At 35.2% G+C, this 26,007-nt stretch overlaps 1 protein-coding gene and 1 long non-coding RNA gene across 5 annotated transcripts in view; one reads left to right on the top strand and one right to left on the bottom strand.

The window, feature by feature from the left end:
• Window positions 1-14,059: 14,059 nt before the first annotated feature.
• Window positions 14,060-17,822, bottom strand: ZIC3 (Zic family member 3). Its single transcript, XM_073599237.1, has 3 exons — window positions 16,651-17,822; window positions 15,487-15,650; window positions 14,060-14,886 (listed from the first exon to the last, which is right to left on the bottom strand). The coding sequence occupies exons 1-3, from the start codon at window positions 17,621-17,623 to the stop codon at window positions 14,698-14,700; spliced, it is 1,326 nt and encodes a 441-aa protein (XP_073455338.1). The 5' UTR covers window positions 17,624-17,822; the 3' UTR covers window positions 14,060-14,697.
• A 333-nt stretch (window positions 17,823-18,155) lies between these two features.
• The window catches only part of LOC141108046 (uncharacterized), a 314,741-nt gene continuing 306,889 nt past the window's right edge, over window positions 18,156-26,007 (top strand). For 3 of the 4 annotated variants that reach the window (XR_012236002.1, XR_012236003.1, XR_012236000.1), the window contains exon 1: window positions 18,156-19,343. This is a non-coding gene — a long non-coding RNA (uncharacterized lncRNA). The remainder of the gene's footprint in view (window positions 19,344-26,007) is intronic. The other variant, XR_012236001.1, reaches the window with a different exon arrangement.

Here is a 26,007-nt window from a genome sequence, read left to right as displayed (position 1 = left end):
TTCCCCTGTCTGTGATTGCACTTAGAGACAGGGGAAGCATTTTCATTCGCCAGAACCATCAGCAGGTCCAGGCCAGAAATCATTGGCCTGGACCTGAAGACTGATCGGTTCTGCTTCTAATCCGATTGCTGTGGGCATGGCGGCCGCGAGCGACGTATGGCTACGTGATTATGTGCACCCGTGCCATTTTGCCGATGTATATCGGCGTGAGCCGGTCAGCAAGTGGTTAAAATTGCCTGGTACCATTTTTATCTAAACTGTCATTTCAACAATACACCAAAAGTTTCAGCTTAAAATCTTGTATTTGTAATATGCAAAGATGCATCTTTGTATTATATTTATTATAAATTAATGAAATTTCTACTGTGGCATTCTTTTATACTGTCTATCCCCCACCCAGTGCATGTGGAGAGGTTTATGACTGTAGAGTTGGTCACTTTTAAATGTAGGTCAAACAATTTAAAGTGTAAGTTCACCTTTACAGAAAATCTGTAAGGTGACTTTGCACTGGACATCCCCCCCCGTTCCCGCTGTACTATTGTCCCGCGGTCCCCTGCTGTCAGGCATTGGGATTTGAAATCATCCTGGCTTTTGCTTCCTCTCATTGCAGCGCTGACAAGATGGGCTTGATGGATTCTCAGTGGTACGCTCCATCCATGTGACAGTGTTGACCAGTTAGAATGTCTATTGTCCATACAGGCTGAGAGGTACGGATATAAGATTAAGCCACGGGGATTTCAAATCCCCAGACCAGTGAAGCAGCATCTCAGTGCATGACAGTAGGGGATCATGGGAAATTGGTACAGCAGGACTGGAGGGGAAAGGGAGGGGGTACAGTGTAAATCTGTCACCTTACAGATTTTTTGTAAAGGTAAAGTTTCACTTTAAGCATATAAATTCACTCAAGGAACATAACTTTACTTAAAGTGGATGTGAACCCCATTCATTAACCTCCCTGGCGGTATGATTATTTCGGATTTTAGGTGCTGAAAGCGGTACCATTATTTTGCATGGAAATTTGGCGTTTTATATTGTAGGTCTGTAAATCTTAACAATAACACACTTAAATCTGTCCAAACCAGAGTCTAGTAGATATCCCGGGTATGATAAAGTTTGAAACACAAAAACATAAATTATAATATAATAAATAAAAATAAATAATTAAAAAAAATTTAAAAAAATAGTAATAAAATAAATTTCCCCACAATTCACTATCGCTCAATTCTGCAAGTGTTCTAATTTACTATCACTGTTTTCTAGCTGGTCTAAAGCCACTTTTGACGTAAAGGGACACTTTTTGGTTGCTATGGACAATCTCCAGTTTCCAGGCAGAAAGAACAGTGTATATCATGTAAAACTGCATGCAGGGCATGGGCCAGAGCACTGGGGACAAAAGGGATGTGAAATCATTTCATACAGTACTGTAATCTGTAAGATTACAGTACTGTATGTGTTATGATTTTGACAGTTTTTTGAATTTGCCGCCAGGCTCCGCCCCCGTGCGTCGCGCCGCTCGCAGGGAACGGAGCCTGGCACGGAGAGGCTTCGGAGTAGGACGGAGCCCTCGGACACTGCGGGGGACATCGCAGGATCCCGGGGACAAGGTAAGTAACGCCGCCCCAGGATCCTGCAATGCGATCCCGAGTGTGGCTCGGGGTTACCGCTAATGGTACTGAATTTTAACCCCGAGCCACACTCGGGAAAACCGCCAGGGAGGCTACATTTGACCACTACCCACATATATCTGTAGTGTTTATTCATCTCTCTTCAAAGCACTAAGTCCCGTGTGTTTCTGCTGCTCCGTTCCTCTGTTATCAGCCTGATAACTCCTGACAAGTTCTCCGACACAAGAGATAAAAGCAGCTGGAAATTTGTGTCGGGGAGGGTGATTAGAAACAGATAAACAGAGAGTTTGTCTATTACAGCTCTGCAAGTTACTTTGTTCCTCTGCCTATGTGGAGTAGGGGTGTGTGCCTTTCCTCCAATCAGCTCTCACACAGTCTATGCCCAGAAAAAAATTATAACACAATGTGCGCTTTCCAAAGAGTCTACAAAATTGAAGACAGCAGATATACGTGTAAAACTTATGTAAATTGATGTGTTATATCTCTGTGTATCATCTGAGGCTGTTCACTTCACTGGGTGTATGTGAGGGTTTACATCCACTATAATTTCTTGAGATCTGGCTGTAATACTTTGACTAACAATTGCTCGGTCTTAAGCTACTTTAGGCTAGCTACACATGTATACATTTCTCTCATTTAGCCGACAGTCACTGCCACCCATGGCTCAAATTTCAACCAATTCGGCAGGAATCAGACAAAATTTGAGCCACCTATGATAGAATTTATATGGCTCTTATGTATGACATGTGCACAGTAAGGCTGGCCATACATGTTCAATTTCCTTGCACAATTTTCTTTTAGATTTACTAAAAACCATATAATATGAGGTCAAAACTAAACAACTTTCAATTGTATCTAATTAGGTAGGCCCTTGCACTACATAGTTTAAGGCAAATCTAAGGGAATATCGTACAAGATAATTGAACATGTATGGCCAGCGTCAGAAAAACATTTTCTCCTACAACTGCCACATTTGGCACCATTCGGGGGGGAGTAAGGAGTGGGTACCTGTTTTTGACAGGTACCCATCCCCACTTCCGGGAGACCTCACCGTGACGAGGTCCTCCGGAAAATTGCCCCCCCCCCCACACTGGGCCATGTACAAAGCACAGCGAGTTTTGCACTTGCACAGTAGGGAACTGGCCACAAGGCTTTACTGTCTGTTTCCCTTACAAGGAATGGTGACCCATTGAAAAATCAGCTGGGGTGCTAACATTGTGGGATCCCTGGACAGGTAAGTGTCCTAATATTAAAAGTCAGCAGCTACAGAATTTGTAGCTGCTGACTTTTAATTTTTTGGTGGTGGGCTGGAGCTCTGCTTTAACCTCCTGATATTCTCGAGTCGGCTCGGGGGGGAATTTTCAGTACCAAAAGCGGTAACCGAGCCACACTCGGGATTGCATCACAGGATCCAGGCTAAGTTACTTACCTTGTTCCCAAGATCCTGCGATGTCTCGATGTACGAGCCGTGTCTCCTCTCAATTCATCACAGTGCCGGGCTCCGTTCCCTGTGAGCGTTGCGATGCACGGGGACGGAGCACGGCGCCAAATTTAAAAAATGAAAAACACACAATATATACAGTACGCTGTACTCTTACAGATTACTTTACTTTATCATATTATTTCACATCCCTTTTGTCCCTAGTGGTTTGTCCAGTGCCCTGCATGCAGTTTTATATTATACATACTGTTCTTTCTGCCTGGAAACTGGAGATTGTTCATGGCAACCAAAAAATGTCCCTTTACATCAAAAGTGGCTTTAGACCAGCTAGAAAACAGCAATAATAAATTAGAATCACTTGCAGAATTGAGCGATAATGAACACTGAAAGTAATGACAGCGACAATTCTGCAACTGAGCAAATTTCAGTGTTTTTGATTTGATTACATTATTGAATAATTTGAATAATTTTTATTATTATTATTATATTATTATTTGTTATAATTATTTATAGTTATTTATAATATTATAATTTATGATTTCGTGGTTCAAACTTTATGATACCAGGGATGTCTACTAGACTCTTTTTTGGACAGATTTAAGTGTGTTATTCCTAAGAATTGCATGCCTACAATATAAAATGCCAAATTTCCATGCAAAACATTGTACCGCTTTGAGCATCAAAAATCTGACATAATCATACCGCCAGGGAGGTTAAACTACACATAACTGGGATCTGCCTATGTAAACAAAACAGAGCGCCATTCTGACGGGGGTAGGGATGGATTCTGGGTCCCTCCCTCTCTTATCCCAGTAAAAGCAGCACATAGAGTACAAAAAAAAACAGGTTAGGCACAAAACACAGTTGACCCTTTGATCACCCTAGATGTGCATATTTTTAGCATTGATCACTGTATTTGTGTCACTAGTTCCCACAAAGTGTCAAAAGTGTCAGTTAGTGTCCGATTGTCCACCGCAATATCACAGTCCCGCAATAAGTTGCGGATTGCCGCCATCATTAGTATAACAACAACAAAAAAATTCCATTAATATATTTCATAGTTTATAGAAGTATCCCATAGTTTGCTATAACGTTTAATCAATAATGTGTATTGTCTTTTTTTTCTTTACCAAAAACATGTAGCAGAATACATATTGGCCTAAATTTATGAAAATTGTTTTTTTTTTAATTTTTTTATTGGATATGTTTTATAGCAGAAAATAAAAAATATTGTTGTTTTTTTCTCACTATTTTTAGTTTTGTTTTGTTTATAACACAAAAAATAAAAACCGCAGAGGTGATCAAATACCACCAAAAAGAAAGCTCAATTTGTGGGAAAAAAGGACATCAATTTTATTTGGATACAGAGTTGTGTGACTGCTCAATTGTAAGTTAAAAATAATACAATGCTGAATTGCAAAAAACGGCCTGGTCATAAAGGAGGGTAAATCTTCCAAAGGTCAAGTGGTTAAAAATCACACTGCAAAGGCATGGTATCTGTAATTTTTATTGGCAAGTACTTGAGAAGAAGTATCTGTACCCTTATTGGGTCTTAAAAAACTGGTATCGGTGTATCCCTAGTTTTCAGGACTCCTATTTTATTAATGGCCTTGAAACTAATCCTGCAAAAAAAAGGCAAGCCAGGTGTTCTATTTTTCTAAGCAACATATATTCTCTATATTTCGGAGGTGTAGGTGTATAGTTTAAAGTTGTTACAAAAGAAGCCGAATTTCTACTCAAAGCCACTGTAGTAATCATACTGAATTTGGTTGCAAGGGTCTGAAAAAAATCCTTAATGAATATAAATTTAGTGGACATACTGAAATTAATAAAAAGCAATTTTCTAGACAGCATTAAAGCTTGATTATAGCCAACCAAAGAACCTTTTCAAACATATGCTTGAACAAAAATGTGCTGCTTCAAGGCTTGTTCTGTATTTAAATTATGTTGTCCTGGGGAAAAGTAGTAGTTGTCCTATATCTCAGGACTGTGATGGAACTAATCATCTCCTATATTGTATTACATAATTCCTAGCATTGGCTCCCCGTTTGGAGCAGTTATCCAGGTTGTGATTGGGGCAGTGATGATGAATTACAGCCACCCTTCATTGCCCAGATGGTATTACTGGTTAGAGGTCTTCAAACTTATTCTTCTAACATCTATTGCTGAAATTATGTATGACTTGATGCAACAGCTTTGTGCTTGATATACAAGTAGTAAGCCACTGACCAGACTGGCCATGCTAAAGCTGCTACACCAAAAAAAGTCACCTGGATGGAAGAATGCTGCTTGGAGATGATTCATAAAATAATAAAGTATGAACTATAGCAAAGGTGTGATTGACTTGCCCCACAAGGCTTCTACACAAATATGGATTTTTAATAGATTAACCACTTGCCGTCTGCCCTATAGCAATTTTACTGCTACAGGGTGTCAGCTGTATGCCGGATCACATATATATATCTATATATCGATATATAGATATATCGATATATAGATATAGATATATATCTATATATACTTCCAGGTTTAATTACCAAAGCTTATTTGAACAAGCTGGGGTTAGAAGCTCATTGGTTTTGATGCAGAAGTAAGCCTGATTTTGCACTTTCCATCTTTAGCAAATAAACCCCAATGTGTACTTAAAAGTGGGGTATGCCTCTCTCTCTCTATATATATATATATATATATATATATATATATATAAAATTCTGACACTTGCGCCTGCAGCGGGTCGCTTCCTCTGCGATGATTCATAGCAGAAGCCGATCTGCGAGTGCTGGGCATTTGATGTCCTCTGGCACGCACCGATCGTTGGTAAACTACACAGAATGAGGATCTGCCTGGCTAAACAAGGCAGATCCCTGTTATGAGGGGGGGTTCTGTTTTCCTGTAAAGCCCCTAGTAAAAGCAGCACACATAGAAAAACACAAACACTGGCTAGGCACACAGTTAACTCTTTGATTGCCCGAGATGTTAACCCCTTACCAGCCAGTGTCATTAGTACAGTGACAGTGCATATTTTTTAGCACTGATCACTGTTTTAGTGTTACTGGCTCTCACAAAGTATCAAAAGTGTCAGTTAGTGTCAGAATGTCATTATATCATAGCCCCGCTTTAAGTCGCTGATTGCTGCCATTGCTAGTATAAAAAAAATAAAAATAAAAAATTCTATGAATATATACCATAGTTTGTAGACGCTATAACATTTGCATAAACCAATCAATATATGCGTATTGGGATTTTTTTAACAAAAACATGTAGCAGGGTAAATATTGGCCTAAATTTATGAAGAAATTTGATTTTTTACATTTTTTATTGGCTATGTTTTATAGCAGAAAGTTAAAAATATTGTTTTTTTAAAAAATAATCAGTCTTTTTTTGTTTATTGCGCAAAAAATAAAAAACACAGTGGTGGTCAAATACCACCAAAAGAAAGCCCTATTTGTTGGAAAAAAATTACATAAATTAGGGGTAAAGGGGGTAAATCTTCCAGAGGTAAAGTGGTTAAACTCTTATTTTTATATTTTACTTTTATAAAATGCATGTACAAATGTTAACTATTCATATATAGAAATTAAAAAAAATAAAAACATGTTTAATTTACTACATCTGTTTTTTTAGGATTTGTAACCTTTTCAGGGTGACCTTTTACTGGGTCTCTGTTGCTGCTTTACTAAAATAATCTGCTGAAGAGGAACCAAAAACTTCCAATGCTTGATAAATATATGTTTCTTTCTGCTAAAAAAAAACTATCGAAGGCTTCATGCTGAGCAATAGTGGAACTTGGAGTAAAAGATTTTGAGTAGGCATCAGCCTCAAGGTTGGTAATGCTGCCTTTTTGACAGGCCAGTGTTTTTTAGAGTGCTTACTGCTACTTCATGGGGAAAGTTCTTTGGTCTTTTTGTAAACAAAAGTGACAAAATGAGGCTTAGGAATAAAAGGGCCCTTAAAATGAACATTGCATAGGGATACTGATTTCACATGACTTGCACACCCACTAGACAATTTGGTGCTGAGTACATTTCAACTTAGCTGGTATGCTCTACATTCATGTCGAGTGTCTCTTTTTAAATGTGACTGGATAACTGAAGTAAATGTAGCCAGTATTGCTTCATTATTAATTCAGCCTTTGACTGTTTTCCACATTTCTTTAAGATTTGAGTTATGTTTTGGATAAGACATGGAAGGAAATTTAGGAATCAGCTGAAACTTTCCAAACAGCCTAATTGAGTTCCTGTTGCTTGTGGGCTAGCTGTTGTAACTGTCCAGATCCCATACACAGGCAGACTGTAAAGACATTTATGGGTTTCAAATCTTTGATTTTTGTGTTCAATTACTATCTTTGTTCTTCTCACCTCCCTAAATCTGAATTCTAAAATCGCATACCCAAATGCCAAAGCCTTGGTCACATGACCAGTTGTAGCGGGATATGGAAAAAAACTGTTTCTGCATTATAACTAGGTGGCGTGTATTTACTAAAACTGGAGAGTGCAAAATCTGGTGTAGCTCTGCGTAGAAATCAGGTTCCAGGTTTTTTGTCAACGCTTAATTGAACAAACTGTTAGAACCTGATTGGCTACCATGCACAGCTGCACCATATTTTGCGCTCTCCAATTTTAGTAAATTAACCCCGTTATCTCAAGTCTGTTCTTCCCTATTTGCACTTTCAGGGAGGTATAATTGACAATGCTTCTGCTTTAAGGATGTGGCAGTTATTATATTTAAATCAGATGTTTAGTGTAATAAGCAAATAAAGAAGAACATTAAATAAATAAGCATATATAATATATTAAAACTAAATAAACAACAACTTCCATTTTAGACATGCAGGTAGGATCAATAAGCTACTGAGATAAATCTTTACTGCTATTTTATATAGGATTATAATATATCTTTATGTGCTCAGTGAAACACATTAAAGATATGGCAAACCAACCCACCATAGTTAGATGTTTCAGATGCAAGTAACCGTAAACATTAAATTATTTACTTGACTTATGCATACAACAACAGTGTGTTTAATACATGCAGCTATCATGAAGCCACTTCATTAGTCCCAATACATTAAATAGCTACACGCTAATAATGTATTGGTTGTTGCTTGCTATGGGCTACTGCGGAGCCCATATTCCAGTAGGTTGTTACATAAAAACACGAACAGATTTGTGTACAAATCTACGAGCAGAAGATCATATAACTTTGAGCATACATTATTCACAAATTTGAGAATACCTATATTTCTTAATATATCACATTCAGTATGTTTCTGTATTAATAGATTACCTTGGGGTGAGGTATATACAGTAAGATGCCTTTCTTTTATTTACCATATTAACTATATCTATAAGCACTTGATGCAGTCACTTGTATGTTTAGTGATTCTGTAAATGTCAGCAAGGATAGGCTTAGCGTCTATACAGATTAGCTGCTGGAAATGTATATTTACTGCAGCCGTCTTTCATTTCAGCACAACATTGAATTGGGCAGTGGTTTCATGTTTTAACCCAGATTTACTGTGGACCATCATACAGCACTGATTTGGCTAAGATCATGTAATATTTTCTGTTGTGTCCTAGCACTGTACCATTATTTCAGCTAGTGGTGTAACAATAATCATAGCTGCCCATGCAGCTGTTATGGGGCCTGGGGGTGAAAGAGGGCCTCATTAGGGCAGCTGTTGAAGTACTTTAAACATAGAAAAGCTGTGTGCATGTGAAGATAACACGTATCCATCACTGGGTTTCTAAGAATTGGAGTGCTTGCTGTTGACACTAAACCTGCACCCTCTGTGATGTTTCCAGTCAAGAAAAGCTGATATCAGATAGATCCCCTTTGCAAAAGGAAACACTTTTAGTTGTTATAATAGTGTAGATATATTGCCCTTAAAGCTTCTGGTCATCCTGGACAGCACTGAAATTAATTGAAAAATCCCAGCATGTCCCCTTAGCTAAAAAGTGGCAGATGTTTTTAATTCTGCAAAAAGCCCCCACAGTTTAAAGAAGTTTGTATTTCGGTTAGAGAGTAATTGGTGTTGATTCACTAAAGACATAAAGACAAAGTGTGAATGTGGTAAAATTTCAAACTGCAAAGGATACCTAAGAAAATTAAAAAACTGGATTGTGGCTTGCACGTGATTGGATTATGGAAGTCAGCAGAGCTTTACCTCATTGACTAAACTAAAGAAAAATTCCCTTGCAAACAAGGAAACAAGAGAATGGCCTATTAGCCATTAGTAAATCAACTCATTGTGTGTAGGATTACTAACAATTATGTCATAAAATAAAATATTGTGCCAGTTATTATTACTACTACAAGTCTCAATTTTTTCTTTTTACTTCACCACATTTTTCAGCACTTGCTTGCTGTGATAGTTAAAGCGGTGGAAGCGCTTAGCATTTAAACTGAGGCCCTAAGATCTGAGATGCTAAAAATACTGGGGAGTTAATGAAAACAGAATGGTTAGTTGGAAATTATTGTTAAAAGGTAATTTCCTATACTGATGCCCCCCCTTCCCTAAAAACGTCAGTCCACATCACTGGTCCATAGTAATGAATGTCTATGCTGACAACTCTCCTGCTACCTGCCCTTGATTTTGACATATGTTATCTGAAGATCAGTGACAGTAGGCAGGCAACAAGAAAGAGCCCCTTTATGATTTTGCTATGGAGCCCCATGATCTGTAGTTATACCATTGATTTCAGCTGCCTCCACAAAACCATTCTAAACATATCTGCCACTGTGATACCCAACACTGCAATTACAACACAGACCAAAACATTACGAATGTTATTCTTCTGTGCTCTAAATACAACATTAACACTGCACAACTGCCTTTCCACTGAGAGTCCCACATTTATTGCACTAGAAATCAAGTCACCTACTCACTCAAATTACCTTCAACAAAATCCGTAATACACTCAGATTTTATTTATGTTCATAAAGTCTTATAATAGGGCAAAATCAATATTTAGTTAAGTATACGTGTGTGTGTGTATATTTGTGTGTGTATTTGTGTGTATATTTTTTTGTGTGTATGTGTATTTGTGTACGTGTGTGTGTTTTAATGTGTGTGCATGTATTTTTTTGTGTGTATGTGTATTTGTGTACGCGTGTGTGTGTTTTAATGTATGTGCACGTATACTCGCTGTTGATAAACAGGGATATTTTTGCTCCCATTCTATGATTGTAAACCGAATGTTCCATAATTGCTTTTAACTAATTCTGTACATATTCTTCATTTTTTCATTTTAAAGAAAAAGGAAATCATAAAATGTTATCTCTGTTGATTACAATTATCTGTACATATACACATATATGCACACACACACACACACACACACACACACACACACACACACGGACACATATGACATAATCTTTAAATGTAACCGTCATTTCTACTCATGCTGTAACTGTTTATAGTGAATATGTTCAGTTGGTTGACCTTATTTACTAGAAGAATAAAAGTTACATTGGCCAAAAGAACATGTTTGGTTTAAATATCAAATCATGTGCAGCAGCTATGCTTTTAAAAATTTTGCTGATGTTAAGTATATTATTGAAGTGAATACATGAACCAGCATTAAGGTGCTTTTTTAGTAAATCAACCCCAATATCATTAAATCAATAAATATAAATTGTTATTATTTTGAAAAACCTTCTACCTAGAGAAGCAACAAAATGATAGATCTACAATGGTTTCACATTAAGAATCTCTGCTGTTACGTGGGGTATATTTGTATATATTTAATATTTTTGCTTTGCACAAGTTATGGCTTTCAAAAGAAAGAGGCATACTAAGATCTTAACCAAGTTTGCAAACTGTACTAAAATCTTTGGAGACAGGAAAATAAGAGCCAATCACATTTCCCTTCCGGTGTTGTGGAGATAAAAGAATTCTGTGTAGTTTAAGTGTATTGAGAAGAAGGGAGGAGAGAGGCCCAGCACCGCTATGAATCATCACGCTACGCAGCAACAGGGCGTGAGCGTAGCTTTTGAATGACAGCAGCATCAAGCAGATATTTAGGCCTGTGTTGAATATTAAAGCATCTAGCCTGAAAATAATGTTATAATAGCTCCAACTTGCAGTATATTGTTATTGCTATTAATATAGATTATTAATTGTGCATATATGTGCAAAATTTTACATATGAAAGCTTCATATCACTGGATTCACTTTAGTTATATACAATTAAGGACATGTTGATTTTGACAAATGTTAAATACATCTAGCAATATATGCACCAATCAGTAAATCCTACTGTCTTTCTATCTATCTATCTATCTATCTATCTATCTATCTATCTATCTATCTATCTATCTATCTATCTATCTATCTATCTATCTATCTATCTATCTATCTATCTATCTATCTATCTATCTATCTATCTATCTATCTATCTATCTAGCTATCTATCTATCTAGCTATCTATCTATCTATCTATCTATCGTCCTATTTATCAGTCTTTCTCTCTACTTATTTTGGTCTATAGAGGTAAACTTGCAAAAACAAAATATATTGAGCTTAATTTACAAAGCTAGCACACCAGAATAATTACCCCTGCTTTTAAAAAGGTGACAGTTCTTTTCAATGGAGTCCAAAATCATAGTCACATAGCTGAAAATTGTGTTCTGTAGGCTGGTGATAAAGCTTTGAGATTTTAGCCTATTGTCAAATAATAATTGCCCTATCGTCCACTGAACAGTTATTTATCAATGCAGATATGAACATTTTTTATTCAAATAATTTCTCATAGTATAAGCTCATGAAAGACTTAAAAACAATAAAAGCAACAATATTCCCCCTTTTACCTCCCAAAACATCAAAAAGCATGGAGCCATTGTGATTTTTTCATAGTTAGAACCCTGCTGTTCTTTGGAGCCACTATAGTCTTAATGTGTTAATGAGCCAATCATTTAAATTTCGCAACAGTCTGGGAAAAATTTGAAACCGAAATGCAAGTGTGTAAATGGGCATGTTTGATATATCTCAAATTTTAATTTTAATTTGCTGTAAGAATTAAATTCGATTTTTTTTTTCAAAAATTTCTCTTGCAGTCTACTTAATGGTCTGGCTTGTCATAAGTTAGCAAGAGAGAAGAGACTGAGAACAAATATATACACACATGCACCTACACACTGGATGTAAACCAGTCCCATACATCTGTGCTTAAATGTTCAGGTAAGTTCAGAATAAACTGGGAATAAACAGATTAATTTAAAGCTGACTCTAAAAAATAAAGTTTCTATATAAATATAGATCTCTATAACTACATATTCACTTTAAATCAGGGGTATTTGAAAGAATTAGGAAATTATCTCACACATCATTTAATGTTGAATGAAGCAAGCACAGGTTCATTAGGCAGATATAAATTTATAGTTTACCCCAGAGTTAGATTACAACCAATATTTTTGCAAAAAAAAAAAAATCAAAAGTTTACCGTAAAGAAAACATTACTGGAAAACTGTAGTTCTCATTTTTTTCTATTTCTGAGGGAGCTGGATTTATTGCTCACCTTTTTTTATACATATTTGCTATCTGTCATCCTATTACACCTAAGTAAAGAAGCTAGATATTTATAGGACCTATACATGGAACTACACGCGGTAGCTCAAGCCTCTCTTTGAGTCTATTGGCTACTTACTTTTGTTTATAGCCATTTTGCTTATTTTCATCCACATTTCAAGCACAGGATTGTGTACCATTATAGCAGAAAAAAATAGCCACCATCTTGCCAGATTACACAAGTGTTAAAAATTATTCTGTTTTTTTTGTCATGCTTTGTTTTGTACTAGTTGAAAAATCATGCATACTGTTTACTTACATATTATCTCCATCTCTCCTAATATAGCAGCTTAAAGGGGTGGAGTCATGCGATGGCTTGTACAGAAACATATCAAGAATTATAGTTCAACGGCAAGACAAAGGTTAATATTTTGTATGACCAACAGCTCAGAAGTGTCAATAAATGACCATTTTTAAAAATATGATCAGTGAAAGTCAATGATGAGCATATATACCATTCCTATTTAAAACCTAAAGTGTGGTAAATTAGCAATCTTCATCCTAGCCTATGATCATTTCAAATTAGGTTGTGGGAAATTATAAAAAAAAAAAAAAACTTTCCTGAACCAAATCAGGGATTTGAAATTAGCGTAGGTGAGAAAGACAATGACTCCTTTATTAATTTAACCCAGTATGTTTGAATGGTATATACTCCAGGGATTGTTAATATGGTAAATAGAAAAAACATATATGCTTCACAGTTGTTTTAAGCAAAGTCCCTTTTTTTAAAAAAATATCAAATTTTTATGCTGCAAAAAGGGTCTGATTTTGCTGAATAGCTTTTCAGCACACATTCACCTGAAAATGTATTATCTAAAAAGTGGTGTTGTCTTTGCAGCTGTGATAAAAGCTTTAAGGTTTTCTTTAGAAAATAAATCTCTTTGCTTGAAGTGTTAAGGCCTCCAATGTACATGACATATAACTAGCATCACTTCAAGTTTTTATTTAAGACTGATACAATGGGCATTCTTATGCAGGCAAGGTACAAGGTATTTTGATTAAAAAAAAAACTGCTGCACCTATCAAACCTGCAGTATTTTGTTCTAGAGAATGGCAGCATGCACTTATTTGTTCTTTGATGCATCAGATAGAGATGTCATGGGTGTTCAACTAAATTGATTAGAAATGTTTGATTTGCCTGAAAGATTGTGAAGGGTAAATTTATTACACCTACCACTTAAAATATATTTTAGCTACTCTGACATGTCTTTGATATATATCTGAGTTGCCTAGACAGCTACAAAAAACAATATTAGTAAATGTTTAAAGTAGCACCATTAAGATTTTTCAGGTTTTTCACAACAATCTTAAACAATAGAAATAAAAAATTGCTAGACAAATTAAAACTTGATTTTTTTTCAAAACAATAAATTTTAATGCTAAAGCAGTTATAACCAAAAGCTATACAGAGTTTTGTTAGAAAACTTTTTTCATAAATATTGTTCAGTTCCCGGCACTTGTATCAATAATTAAATTACAAACGATAAATATGGCATCATGGATGTATTTACAAAAGTTCTTACAAAAGGCAACTGTATACTAAATGGTCACAATCTGTGAATGAACACACGTCCCATCCTGAAAATATACCCAACAACAGCTTTGACCCTATCAGACAAGGAATACATTCACAAGTGTAATGCTTTGAGAAAGTTCAAGACATAACAAGACTTTGGCACTGTTTAAGAATGTGAGATTATAACAATCACCATAAAGGTGTAAAGATTTTTTTTTTCTGTTAAATACACCATTTAAGAAACTTTCTATAGTTTGTTTAGGAAAATAAAAATGTAATGTTGTTAAAATGAAAGAAAAGTAAGAGATAAGGAATGTTAATGCCAAAATATGTTTTCAGATCCTGAGAATAGGACAGAATTAGTCCACGGCCTTCTTTAGGAATAAAACAAATCTTCCAGGGTAAGTTCATTATACAAAACAAAGCCCTATACTGATGTTTGTGTCATAAATGTCATTACCATCCTGGAAGAACAACCAGCTTGGTCACTAAGTTTGATTTGGTCCTTTTATTGAGCAAGATTGTGCCTTTGTAAAAAATGTTTTCAGACATACCACTCGTTAAAATTTGGTGGAAGTAATCCTGGATTGTGAGTGTTGCTGTTAGTCTGAATTACTGCTGAAGTAGTTTTGGAAGTTTCCTCACTACTGGCTGATACCATTGCTGGTGGGGTGGCAGATTCATAACCTGAGCTGGCAGCTGGCGATGAATCAGACCCTTGAGATTCGTGTACCTAAACAGAAACAAGAAAAAAATAATTACACTCATAATTCCTTTGAAGGTGTCAAAACGTTGTGGCCTAGTAAAAAATAATTTACATAAATATATACACAGTAAGGCCTTAGGATCAATTTGAGACCAGTACTATTGAATTCCTAACAAATTGCCTATTTTGAAAATTATGACAATGTTGTGTGCTATTGTCAATAACAATGGAAATCATCCCTGTTTTTTTTTTTTTTTACTATTTGTACAAGATATTAATTAATTTAAAGTTTTATCATAAAATAGCATAATATATTTTAAAGATGCTTAAAATATAATAGCATATGTAAAAATATCTGACCAAAATATTATAATTTAAACAAAATATAGCTATTCTATTTTTTAGATTTTGCTAAATATATAATATTTATAATTTTTCAAAAGCATAATTTAAAATGTAGTAACAAGCAACAGCAACCACCAAGTGATAAATATAAGACTATATATTATTATCATTATTATTATTATTAATAATAATAATAATAATAATAATAATAATAATAATAATAATAATAATAATAATAATAATATATATTTGTAGTAATAATAATAACAACAATAATATTACCTTCATGTGTTTCCTTAGAGAGCTGGGATGTGTGTAGGACTTATCACATACTTTGCAGATGTATGGTTTGTCTGATGTATGCACATGCATATGCTTTTTCCTGTCACTGCTGTTTGCAAACCGTCGATCGCATCCTTCAAACTCACACTTGAAGGGCTTCTCACCTGATGGAAGGATAAAGTGAATGTTATGTAGCTGAAGTTGTAGAATATAATTCCAGTCATCGCTGGTCTACATTTTACAGTTTCACCCCTTTGGATTCCCCTTAATGAAATTCACATTGCTGGCCCAGACTGTACAATTTCCTTGCTAAATATTCCCATACGTTATCTGCATATCATATTGAAATATTTAAAAAGCCAAGCTCATGTTTAATAGGATGCAAAAAATAACATTACAAGCCCTTTACAATAGGGCTAAACTGCCATCTTTCAGATATATTGGGTATGGTTTTTACATAATAGCAGTTTAAGCAGGACGTTTTACGAATACAGTACCCACAGTTTCTAGTCAAACCACAATATCTATTAGTAAATAAAATCAGTTTTTAAAACTGTAGGCAAGCATTTTCTTCCAGACATGTTATATGAGGACAGTAATGGATGTTATTCTGCTCTTCCTAAACTCACTTAGCTTGCAAAGAGCTTAATTAAACACAGGATTCAAAATAAAAATACTTTAACAAAAGTATCACTGCTTTAATTAGGAGATGTGCCAATCAAGAGTAAGAAAAAGAGCGGAAGTAAGTGAAAATGAGATTTAATTAGCATTTCTATAGTTTACTTAACAGTATGCAAGGAACCAAACTGCTTTGGAAGTGAATCATCACTCAACAAACTCTTATTTGTTCATTGCATGCAAGAGACAAGACAACAAAGAAGGAAGAATATGCAAATAATATTGTCTTAAACTAATCAACTCTGTTTTGTTTATTGTCAAGGTTTGATTTTAAACAGCAGACCTACACATTTAAATAACAATGAGAAAAAAAGTATCAGTTTCCGTTTAAAAATCATAATATTATACTGATTTACAGATGCAGGCCTAAAGCAAAAACATGTAAAAAAAAAAGAAAACACACATATATATTAATATTCTGTGTAAATTACATATAAATAATATAAATAAACTATAAATATATATGTATATGTCGCAATCCCTTACCTGTGTGAGTTCTTTTGTGGATCTTTAGATTTTCTGATCGTGCAAAGATTTTCCCACATCCAGGAAAGGGACATGGAAAAGGTTTTTCTCCAGTGTGAACCCTTATGTGATTAACCAGTTTGTACTTTGCCTTAAAGGATTTTCCTCCCCTAGGACATTCCTCCCAGTAGCAAATGTGATTAGTTTGTTCTGGTCCCCCAACATGTTCCATTGTCATATGTGTAACCAGCTCATGCATGCTGCTGAATGTCCTGTCGCAGGCTTTCTGTGGTCGGTTCATTGGTGATTCCTCTAGCCACTTACATGATAATTCTTGTTTGATAGGTTGCCTCATATATCTAAAAAATGCCCCTGGGCCATGATGAGCTGCCACATTCATGCCCATATTCATGTGGTTGTAGTTGTGAAACTGGGCAGCAGCATAATGATCTGTCCTGGGACTAGGCACAGCTCTGTAAGGATCTGGACGTCCAAAAATGTCTCCTCTAAGACCTAAATGCATTTGTCCATTTACCACATGTCCATTGGGTGAAGTGTGACTGGAGCTTTGTTCGTGGAGTCCAGGAAAGATCAGGTGTCCTGGAGGTTCTGTGATTGCAGGGGGTCCGTGGCTGGCAAAAAGTCCATGCTGACCCCCTGGTGAGGCAGCATCTCCAATTGCAGAATTCCGATTTCGGAAAAGAAAATCTCTAGTGGAGTTAAAAGCAGCACCTCCGTAAGATGGCACCTGCCCAGCGTGGTGCCCGAGCGTGTTGGCATATCCAGATGCCTGCGGGGTAAAAGCTGAGCTCTGGCTTGAGGAGAGATCATGACTGGCTGGACTAAGCTTGAAAGCCGCAGCATGTGAAGGTTCAGCAAATGGATTAAGCCCCATGCCAGCATCTCGGCTGGACATTTCATGATGGCGAGATGTCCCAAACCCTCCAACTCCCAGGGAGGGAAATTGAGGTCCTCCATCTAGAAGCATTGTCATGAATGAGCCAGAGCAATGCAGACTTTCTGAATGGTCAACACAAGATGCAGTTCATGCAGAAGCACTGATTAGAAAAAAAAAAAAAAGTTTTGCTTTTATTCCTTTTGCTTGTAGAAATCCAGGAAACAGTTCACCCTCTCCAACAGAGTAATGTCCTTGGACTGATAAAGTCAATCACTCACTCCTCACACATAAACCAACTCAGGAGGCAGTCTGAGCTGCACCAATAGAAACTCAGCTGGGGGAGTGTCATGCGAGCCCAGCCCCAGGCACCCATTTGCCTGTGAACTCTTGATTGACAGAGTTTAGCATTGAATATGGCAGCTTCACTAATATCTATGCCCTGATTGGTCTACTCAGGTTTAGTATTTGCAGGTAAGCTTAACCCTTCTGCTGCTGCAAGTGATATATGTATATATTTAGAAAATATATATGTGGAAGGCTCCTCCAGCACTGCATGTGTTAAAAGATTAGGCAAGCCCAAATATTTGTCTGCGAGATTTCTAATTTAGGGATGATGCTAACAATCCTTCTAAACATCACAAACCTGTGATCAGTCTGTAAACTGTTACCTTTCAGTGATCCTGTTTAAGACATTCTGAAGCCATTCACTAGTAAAAATAACAGATCATTTTAGCAGCAGAAAAATGAAAGGGATGCACATCATATCCTGTATCTTGGGGATTTTTTTTTCATGATTTTGTATATTGTAGTTATTTTCCAAGATTCTGTTTTCTTTGTACTGTAACTCTCAAGTTACAGTATATGTGCATTGTGTGTAGCTTGTGTTACAACTGTCCTACTGCTTAAAATCACATTCATAGTTGGAGTACTAAGGGAAAGTTGCTTATTCATATTATATGGTATTGTAATTTAAACTAAAATGAACAAATTCTATAATAACAATAATATATTATAGATGCACAAAGCTACGTGTCCTTTGTTTTATTTAATATTATTTTATTAAAATTATTATTTAAGGAATGCATAGTGAAAGACTTGGTTTGATTTGCTGTTTATGACTCCTAATTTTTCCCTAGTGACAAAAAGAGTAAAGAGTTAACTGCCTGCTGAAGACAAAGAAGAGTGTGAGGATCCCTGTTGTGTTTGTTTTCTGAGTTAGGATTTTAAACTTCACAGAGCAGTTTTATGAGGGAAAAATGCATATGATCACACAATACCTTCATCATATAACCAGCACTAAGACACAGAGAAAAGGTTTAAAAAAAAAAAAAGAAAAATACAGCATTTGTCTAGCAATGATTATAAGCTTTAGACAGCTCTATAAATTCCATCCTTTTCTGTATGGGAAGGCATTTGCAAAGAACTATAGGGAGTAAGATTGAGAATAAAAGAGAGAGAGAAAGATGGCCGTAATTGTAATATCCTGAGATTTGCTGAGCCCAAAAGTCTGTCTATTGAGCCACTTTCACAGGATTGTCGCTGTCTCTCTGCAGGAAACATAAAATCTGATCAAGTTCAGAGACGCATTGAGAGACTGCTTCAAGCAGTGCTTTATAACTGCAGTCTTTTCACATCCTTCCCCCCAATCAGCCCCAGGAAAGAGTTCACATTCTTTATTTTAGAGTTTTGCAAAAAAAAAAAAAAAGAAAAAAACTCCACCCCTATAAAAATCAGCCTCACTACTAATGCCATGTCTCATCAAAACCAATCAAAATTCATGCTACACATCCAACAAGAACACACTAAAAGTTGAAAGGTGAGTCCCTCTTCTCTTAAATCATTGCATTTTACACTGTGTTTTAGCCTAGTTTACTGTATGTTTGTTAGTCTTAACTGTGGTATAGCATGTCTTCAAGGATGAGGCAGATATGTAGAGATCTTATTTTTTGGACTGCAGGAGAACCTGCATTTGCAGCTTGAATGCCTGGGAACTTGTTTTTTTTTTTTTTTTTTTGATGGACGCAAAGCTTATCCCAATGCAGTTCTAGGCTTTGATGTTCCTTTGGTGAATGCAGTACATTTCAAATGCCCCCCTAGTCACAGAGACTCCTATAGAAAGCCGCAAAGGTTTATGGTGATTCTCTTGTTCTTTCATAGGTGTCAGCAAAGTTTTTCAAACATATCCCCTTTCAGTAGTTTATTGGCCTGTTCCAAAGCAAATTGCTGTTTTTTGTTACCTGTTTATGTGAATGAGTACACACTCAACATTGTTTTGATGAGATAATTCATTAGGCTAGGCATATGTTGTCTTGATTCTGTGACAGAAAAAGAACATAATTTAATTAGACCATCAAGTGAAAATATATTGTCAAGGGTATGCGAAGTTGTCGTCTTGCAACCAGTATGGATAAATGACCTTTGCTGTTTTCGAAGCCTGAGCAGTAGTCCTAATGTCTCCTTCGATTTTTGACACTTCATAACAGTACACTTTACTTTCAAGTTAAACAGAAAAAAAAACTGCAGCTGAATATGGTGGTGTTTTGTGACACTGGTTTTACTTTCCAATGTCTTCCCTTTCTGGGAGGTAAATTTATCCAGATGTGTGAAGACCTTTTCTGTGAAAATAAACACTTGTTTAAATATAAAATGCATGCTCTGTCATTCAACATTTTATAAGATCTTTAAAGAGGTGGAATGCAATATTCAGCACCCATAGTGATAAAAACACTAACTTAACGATATTTTCATATATATATATATATATATATATATATATATATATGTGTGTGTGTGTGTGTGTGTGTGTGTGTACATGTGTACATATATATGTGTACATATGTGTATATACATATATATATGTGTACATATAAGTGTACAAGTGTACATGTGTGATATATATAGGTATGTATGTGAATTGTATGTGTGTGTGTGTGTGTGTGTGACTTTACTATAAAATAAGGATTAATACACTCATCTAAACATACGGATTACATCCACTATCATTCATTCATGTAAATTATCATTGTCATTATAATATCATACATACTTTAATGTGAAATATCATCATTTATACCACAGCCACAGCTTAAAAGTTGGCATGTCATAAAAAGTCAATATATATATATATATATATATATATATATATATATATATATATATATATTAACAGTATTATTAGTAGTAGTAGTAGTAGTATATGATGTTGTATTGTATGTGTACACTTAAGCCTGGTTCACACCATAATTTCTGCATTCCGGATGCATTTCTGTATGAGTGTTTTTGATGCAATTTTGTTGCATTCAGATGCATTTTTATGCTTTTTCGATGCCTTCCAGTGCATTTCCCCCCATCTTTTTTGTCTTCATCTCAGTTGAGGGCAATTGAAGACATTTTCGCTTTGGTGCATTTTTATGTGTTTTGCCACGTTCCAGATGTGTTCCAAACAAAATAACCACAACATGGTCTTCTTTTGTTGACTGCTCTGGAACGCACTGCACTGGTGTGACCTAGGGCCATTGGAATCCATGTTAAAACACTGTCAATGCATCTTTGATGCAGAACAAAAACACACTGGAATGCATCTGGTGTGAACCAGCCCTTACAATTAATCACCAGGAAAAAATGACATGTACATATATATATATATATATATATATATATATATATATATATATATATATATACATACACACACACACACACACACACACACACTTTATCCATATAATTAAGATGGTCACAACTTGACAGTCAGAACATTAAAAATACATACCGTAAGTATATTGTATTAAGCTATCTGGATGAGCTGTTATTTTTTTTTCTATAACAAAAAAAAATGTGTATTGCCTATTTCATATATATATATATATATATATATATATATATATATATATATATATATATATATATATATATATATATATATATATATATAATATTATCTAGTGCTATACTTTTATATGGCAATATGTATGTTAGATATGTGGATATCACTTTGTCCTCATTTATAATCAGTCCCAATCCCGGTCTACATTAAAAGTTACATATTTTTTTTCTTATTCTAATAACTTATGTGTATGTGTATATGACTTGTTCATCTGTATATGTATTGTAATTGTGAAATAATTAAAGGCAAACTAGGAACAAATTAGGCATTTTCATTGTTAGTGTCAATCAGTTCAGTCTAATCACATGTACACTTGAACTTCGAAGGGACATATTGAAGTAAACAGGGCCTTGGGTGACAAGAGAAAGTGAGAGGAATGACTGTTGACAAAAACTTTGTCTTACAAAGAAATCAGGACTTCCTAACGGAATGTAGACACTTACTCTTGATGCTTAACATTCATTCACTGTCTATGGGTCAATCTATAAAGGAAGAAGAGAAAGGCAGACATAGAAAAAAGTGAGCGAGGCAGCGGAGAGGTATTAGTCATCCACGAGGCGAGCTCCAAAAAGGAAAGCCTGAGAAATGTCCATGTAAACCACAGGTTCTTTCAAGTAAAATAAATAACACTTGTAAATATGTCAGTCAGTTTAGCTGATCATTACGTCCTTTGTGGTTGGAGCACTGTTGAGGTAAAAATGAGACAACCTTTAAGGCCTACTATAATGTATATCTATCAAACATCTAGTATTGTTTCTGAAACAACACTGAGAAATTGCCCTGATTTACAATATATGTTATGACTCTGACTAAAGAAGTTAAAAAAAAATCTGCTTTGGTGAGAAATGTAGGTAATTGAATATTGTGGAAGCCTCCCTTGAATTACAGAATGAATCTGATGGATTACGTAAAATCTTCAATCATAAGGTCGTCCATTGACGCTAAAGGGCTTACACATACAATCCATGGCTAACATGTGGTGTGTGTTAGGTAGTTATTTTGGAATATTATGTCCATATTCAAAGTACGCAGAAATTGCATATTGACTGATAAATATGATATATTGCCACAGAAAATAAACATTGCTTGTACATTTCAGTATTTTATTTTATTGATCTCTCTCAAACTCTTTCCTACCCAGTATTGGTAATGCATACTGAGTTAGTATCTGACTAAATAGCAGAGTCATTGGAATATTAGCTGGAATATTAAAGGCTTACACTGATGTGCTAAACATGTTAAATCCATCTAATGTGCTCTGTCTTTTAGGCAGACAACACAGTCTTCCTGTCTCAAAGCATATTCTATTATTCGTCTATATCAATATGTTTCTAACATGTGATTGTGTCATAATCAAACAAATTTTATAATAAAGTTTATAATACCTTTAGCAGCATATGATATGGTCTTTAAACTGGTTTAAGCACTGACTGCTGATATCTGTGGTGCAGCTATGAAACTAACATGGTTTCCACTCACTCTGTTCCACACGTAAACCCTGGCTCTAAGATTGGTTTGCTCTTGTTTAGGTGTTTCTTGCGTGTGTGGTATGTTTAGCAGAGAATAAAAGAAAGTTGAGAATATCTCAATCAGTGATGAGGTGACCTGTGACCTAGAGGGTGCTTTTTATTGTGCTAGTTCTTTTGAGGGGGACACACAGTTTATTGACCCTTTCAGTGGATGTTTGCCCTGAGGGGAATCTACAAGCACCAAGTTACTTATACATAGGGTAGCTAAGCTCGCTGCCTGTACACCCACAGTATTTAGTGCTATAGAACAAGCACTCTTCACCTTGTGGTATGTGTAAATGTATATGTAATGTAAATATATATATATATATATATATACATTTTCATATGTTTACCCAAACATTACATTTTAACATAATGATTTATCATTATGAATATAATGATTTAAAGAACATGTAACCTTTTTCAATATCTATACACACGTTACTTCAAATCAAGCATGCGTACAGATTAGGGAAGTACTTTTTTTTCTTTGAAATGTAAATTTTCTTTAAGACGTAAGCAAGACTTTGCTGACCAGTGTTATACTTCATAAATCCCCTCTATCTTTTAACATACAGATCTATCTGTCTTTTTGATTTGTTATATTTATTACTCATATGTGTTATTATTTTTTTCCTTATTTATTATTCTGTGTAACATCTTTACAAATCATAGATAAAGAGATATGATGAGATGTACGCATTTATATATTTTTTAATTATATGTATTTATAAATCATATGTACATCTAAGTGCTGATTCTGCTGAATCATAGGTGGATATTCCTGAAGTGTACATTCACTTATAATTAATGTTTCTGTGCCCTAAACGTATAGCATGATATATGTTTTTATTTATGTACATGTGGCACTACAATCATGTGCCATGCAAATTACTATATACGTATGTTTATAATATTGCATCTCATGTTTTCATAATTCATAAAAACACTATTTTATTTAGCAATGAGGGTTCAAGAGAAATTAATAGGGCAGTAGATGCAAACTATTATGCAAGCAAATTATATGTGCAAGAAAAGATTGGCAGCAGTGCAAAAGTTTATTTGTGCTCATGGTGCCTATGCTCTTATGCAGCTTTCAGTTTAATAGTGACCATACATAACCTTATATGTGCAAGTGACAGGACAGGAAAAATTTGAGAAATGCTTGTGAGAGTTGGGGAACTATTGGCCCATGCATTGGTGATTTAAGGAAGCAGGCACACTGTGTTTGGGAGTTTCATCCTATAAACAAATGTAGTGCAATATGAGTGCAATAATTATATACGTACTAAATGTTAGAAAATCTCTATGGATGGCAGTCAATTCCTTGTCTACAGAGAAAAGAGAAATATGCTTTCATTGCATATGTGCCACATCTACATATTGGCTGAGATGGAGAAGATTACTGCTGGTCCCAGCGATGCACCTAAGGAAATCCAAATGTCTTGGTTTCCCATTACCTTACAGCATGACAGTGGAAGGCAATATTCAAGAGTAGGACATCACTTGAAGCAGTCAGGTTATATAGGAGGTTATAAACATTAAAGTACATTTAAGAAGACAGAGGCACTTGCTTTTGCACCCAGAGATATCCAGTTGGTGGGTAAATCATTACAACCTATGTCTTATATTTTTTTATAGAAAAGGCAGCATGGATGATACTGTGCATGCATTACATTTATATATCAGCTGAGTACAGGAAGAAGATTGTGTCAGGTCCTGGCAGCCCACAGTCCAAGCAGTGAGTAACAATTCACTCATTGCCTATCATACTTGATAACTGTTTATGACCAACTAGGTTGGTCAAAAGAGGCATATACAACACTGACACAACTGCTTTTTAAGGGCCTGGTCACGCCATATGGCTGTACTAGACAGCCTTGGCCAATGCAGTTCTAGCATATAGACAAGGTACTTTTCCTTGAGTCTTACGAGTTCAGTTCAAACCACCACACTGCAGTGGTGTGTGTTGAACAAAATTGGACATGCATTACTGTTTTTCAATGTAGTGTTGCAACCAAATGTTTAAATATAAATGCATGAAATGTTAACTTGTGACATATCAATAAAATTGTCAAAAAAAATACAGTAAACAGTAGAATGTGTCACTTATGATACATTTGCACTGCTCCCTTCAGAGTGCACACCAGTGGCCATGGTATTACATGGCCACTGGTGCGAATGAGCCCTAAAGGTCATCAGAAAAACAAACGTCAGTTTCAACTTGTGGGTGTGAGTTATCTTTTTTACGTCTTTAAAATGTAAGCAAAACTAAATAAAAGGGTTAAGCTATGTAAGACTATCAACATAAAAATGCAATAAAATAATAGAGCCATCAAAAAAGAGATTTATTTAACTCTTGCAGCTTTGGAATGTGGAACAAAATTGATGCTGAAGCTGGGCCAGGCTAAGCACAACCACCAGGAATATCATGTACTTTATATGACAACCATATACAGGTTTTTGCTTCAAAAGAAATTGTGTCATTCTTAGGGTTTATCATAACAATTTTTCCAGACCAGCAAACCTGGGTCCACTTCAAAGAGTGCCTATATAACTGGAGACTATGTCAAGTGAAACAAGAATGGTTGATAAGATATACCTTTAGTAAATCACCCTTTAAACATTTACATCATGAGAAAAAAGAACTAGCATTTTAAATACTGTGGCCAGTACCCTATGTATTTCAAATACATATCTCCATGTTACACATATGACACACTACATTGTTTACAGCAGTACACAGATGCAACACATATTTCTAAATTAAAGAGCTTGGAATCTTAATAAATGTAAGTAATCATGACATTTAACCTTATAAAACATAACAACACATATAGAATCATAAAAAGACATGTTTTTACTAAAAAACTAAATGCAGCAGATAGAAATACTTCTGAATGTTATCGCTGATGTTTCAAGCTATCTGTTGATTTGTACTATTAGCATGAGGCATACCTATATATATATATATTATTATAAATCTATACATATGTATATATATATATATATATATATATATATATATATATATATATATATATATATATATATATATTACACAATGCCAATATAAAGTGCAA

This window comes from Aquarana catesbeiana, linkage group LG09 (genome assembly GCF_042186555.1).
Source record: "Aquarana catesbeiana isolate 2022-GZ linkage group LG09, ASM4218655v1, whole genome shotgun sequence".
Taxonomy (NCBI): domain Eukaryota; kingdom Metazoa; phylum Chordata; class Amphibia; order Anura; family Ranidae; genus Aquarana; species Aquarana catesbeiana.
This window is presented reverse-complemented; position numbering and strand designations above follow the sequence as displayed.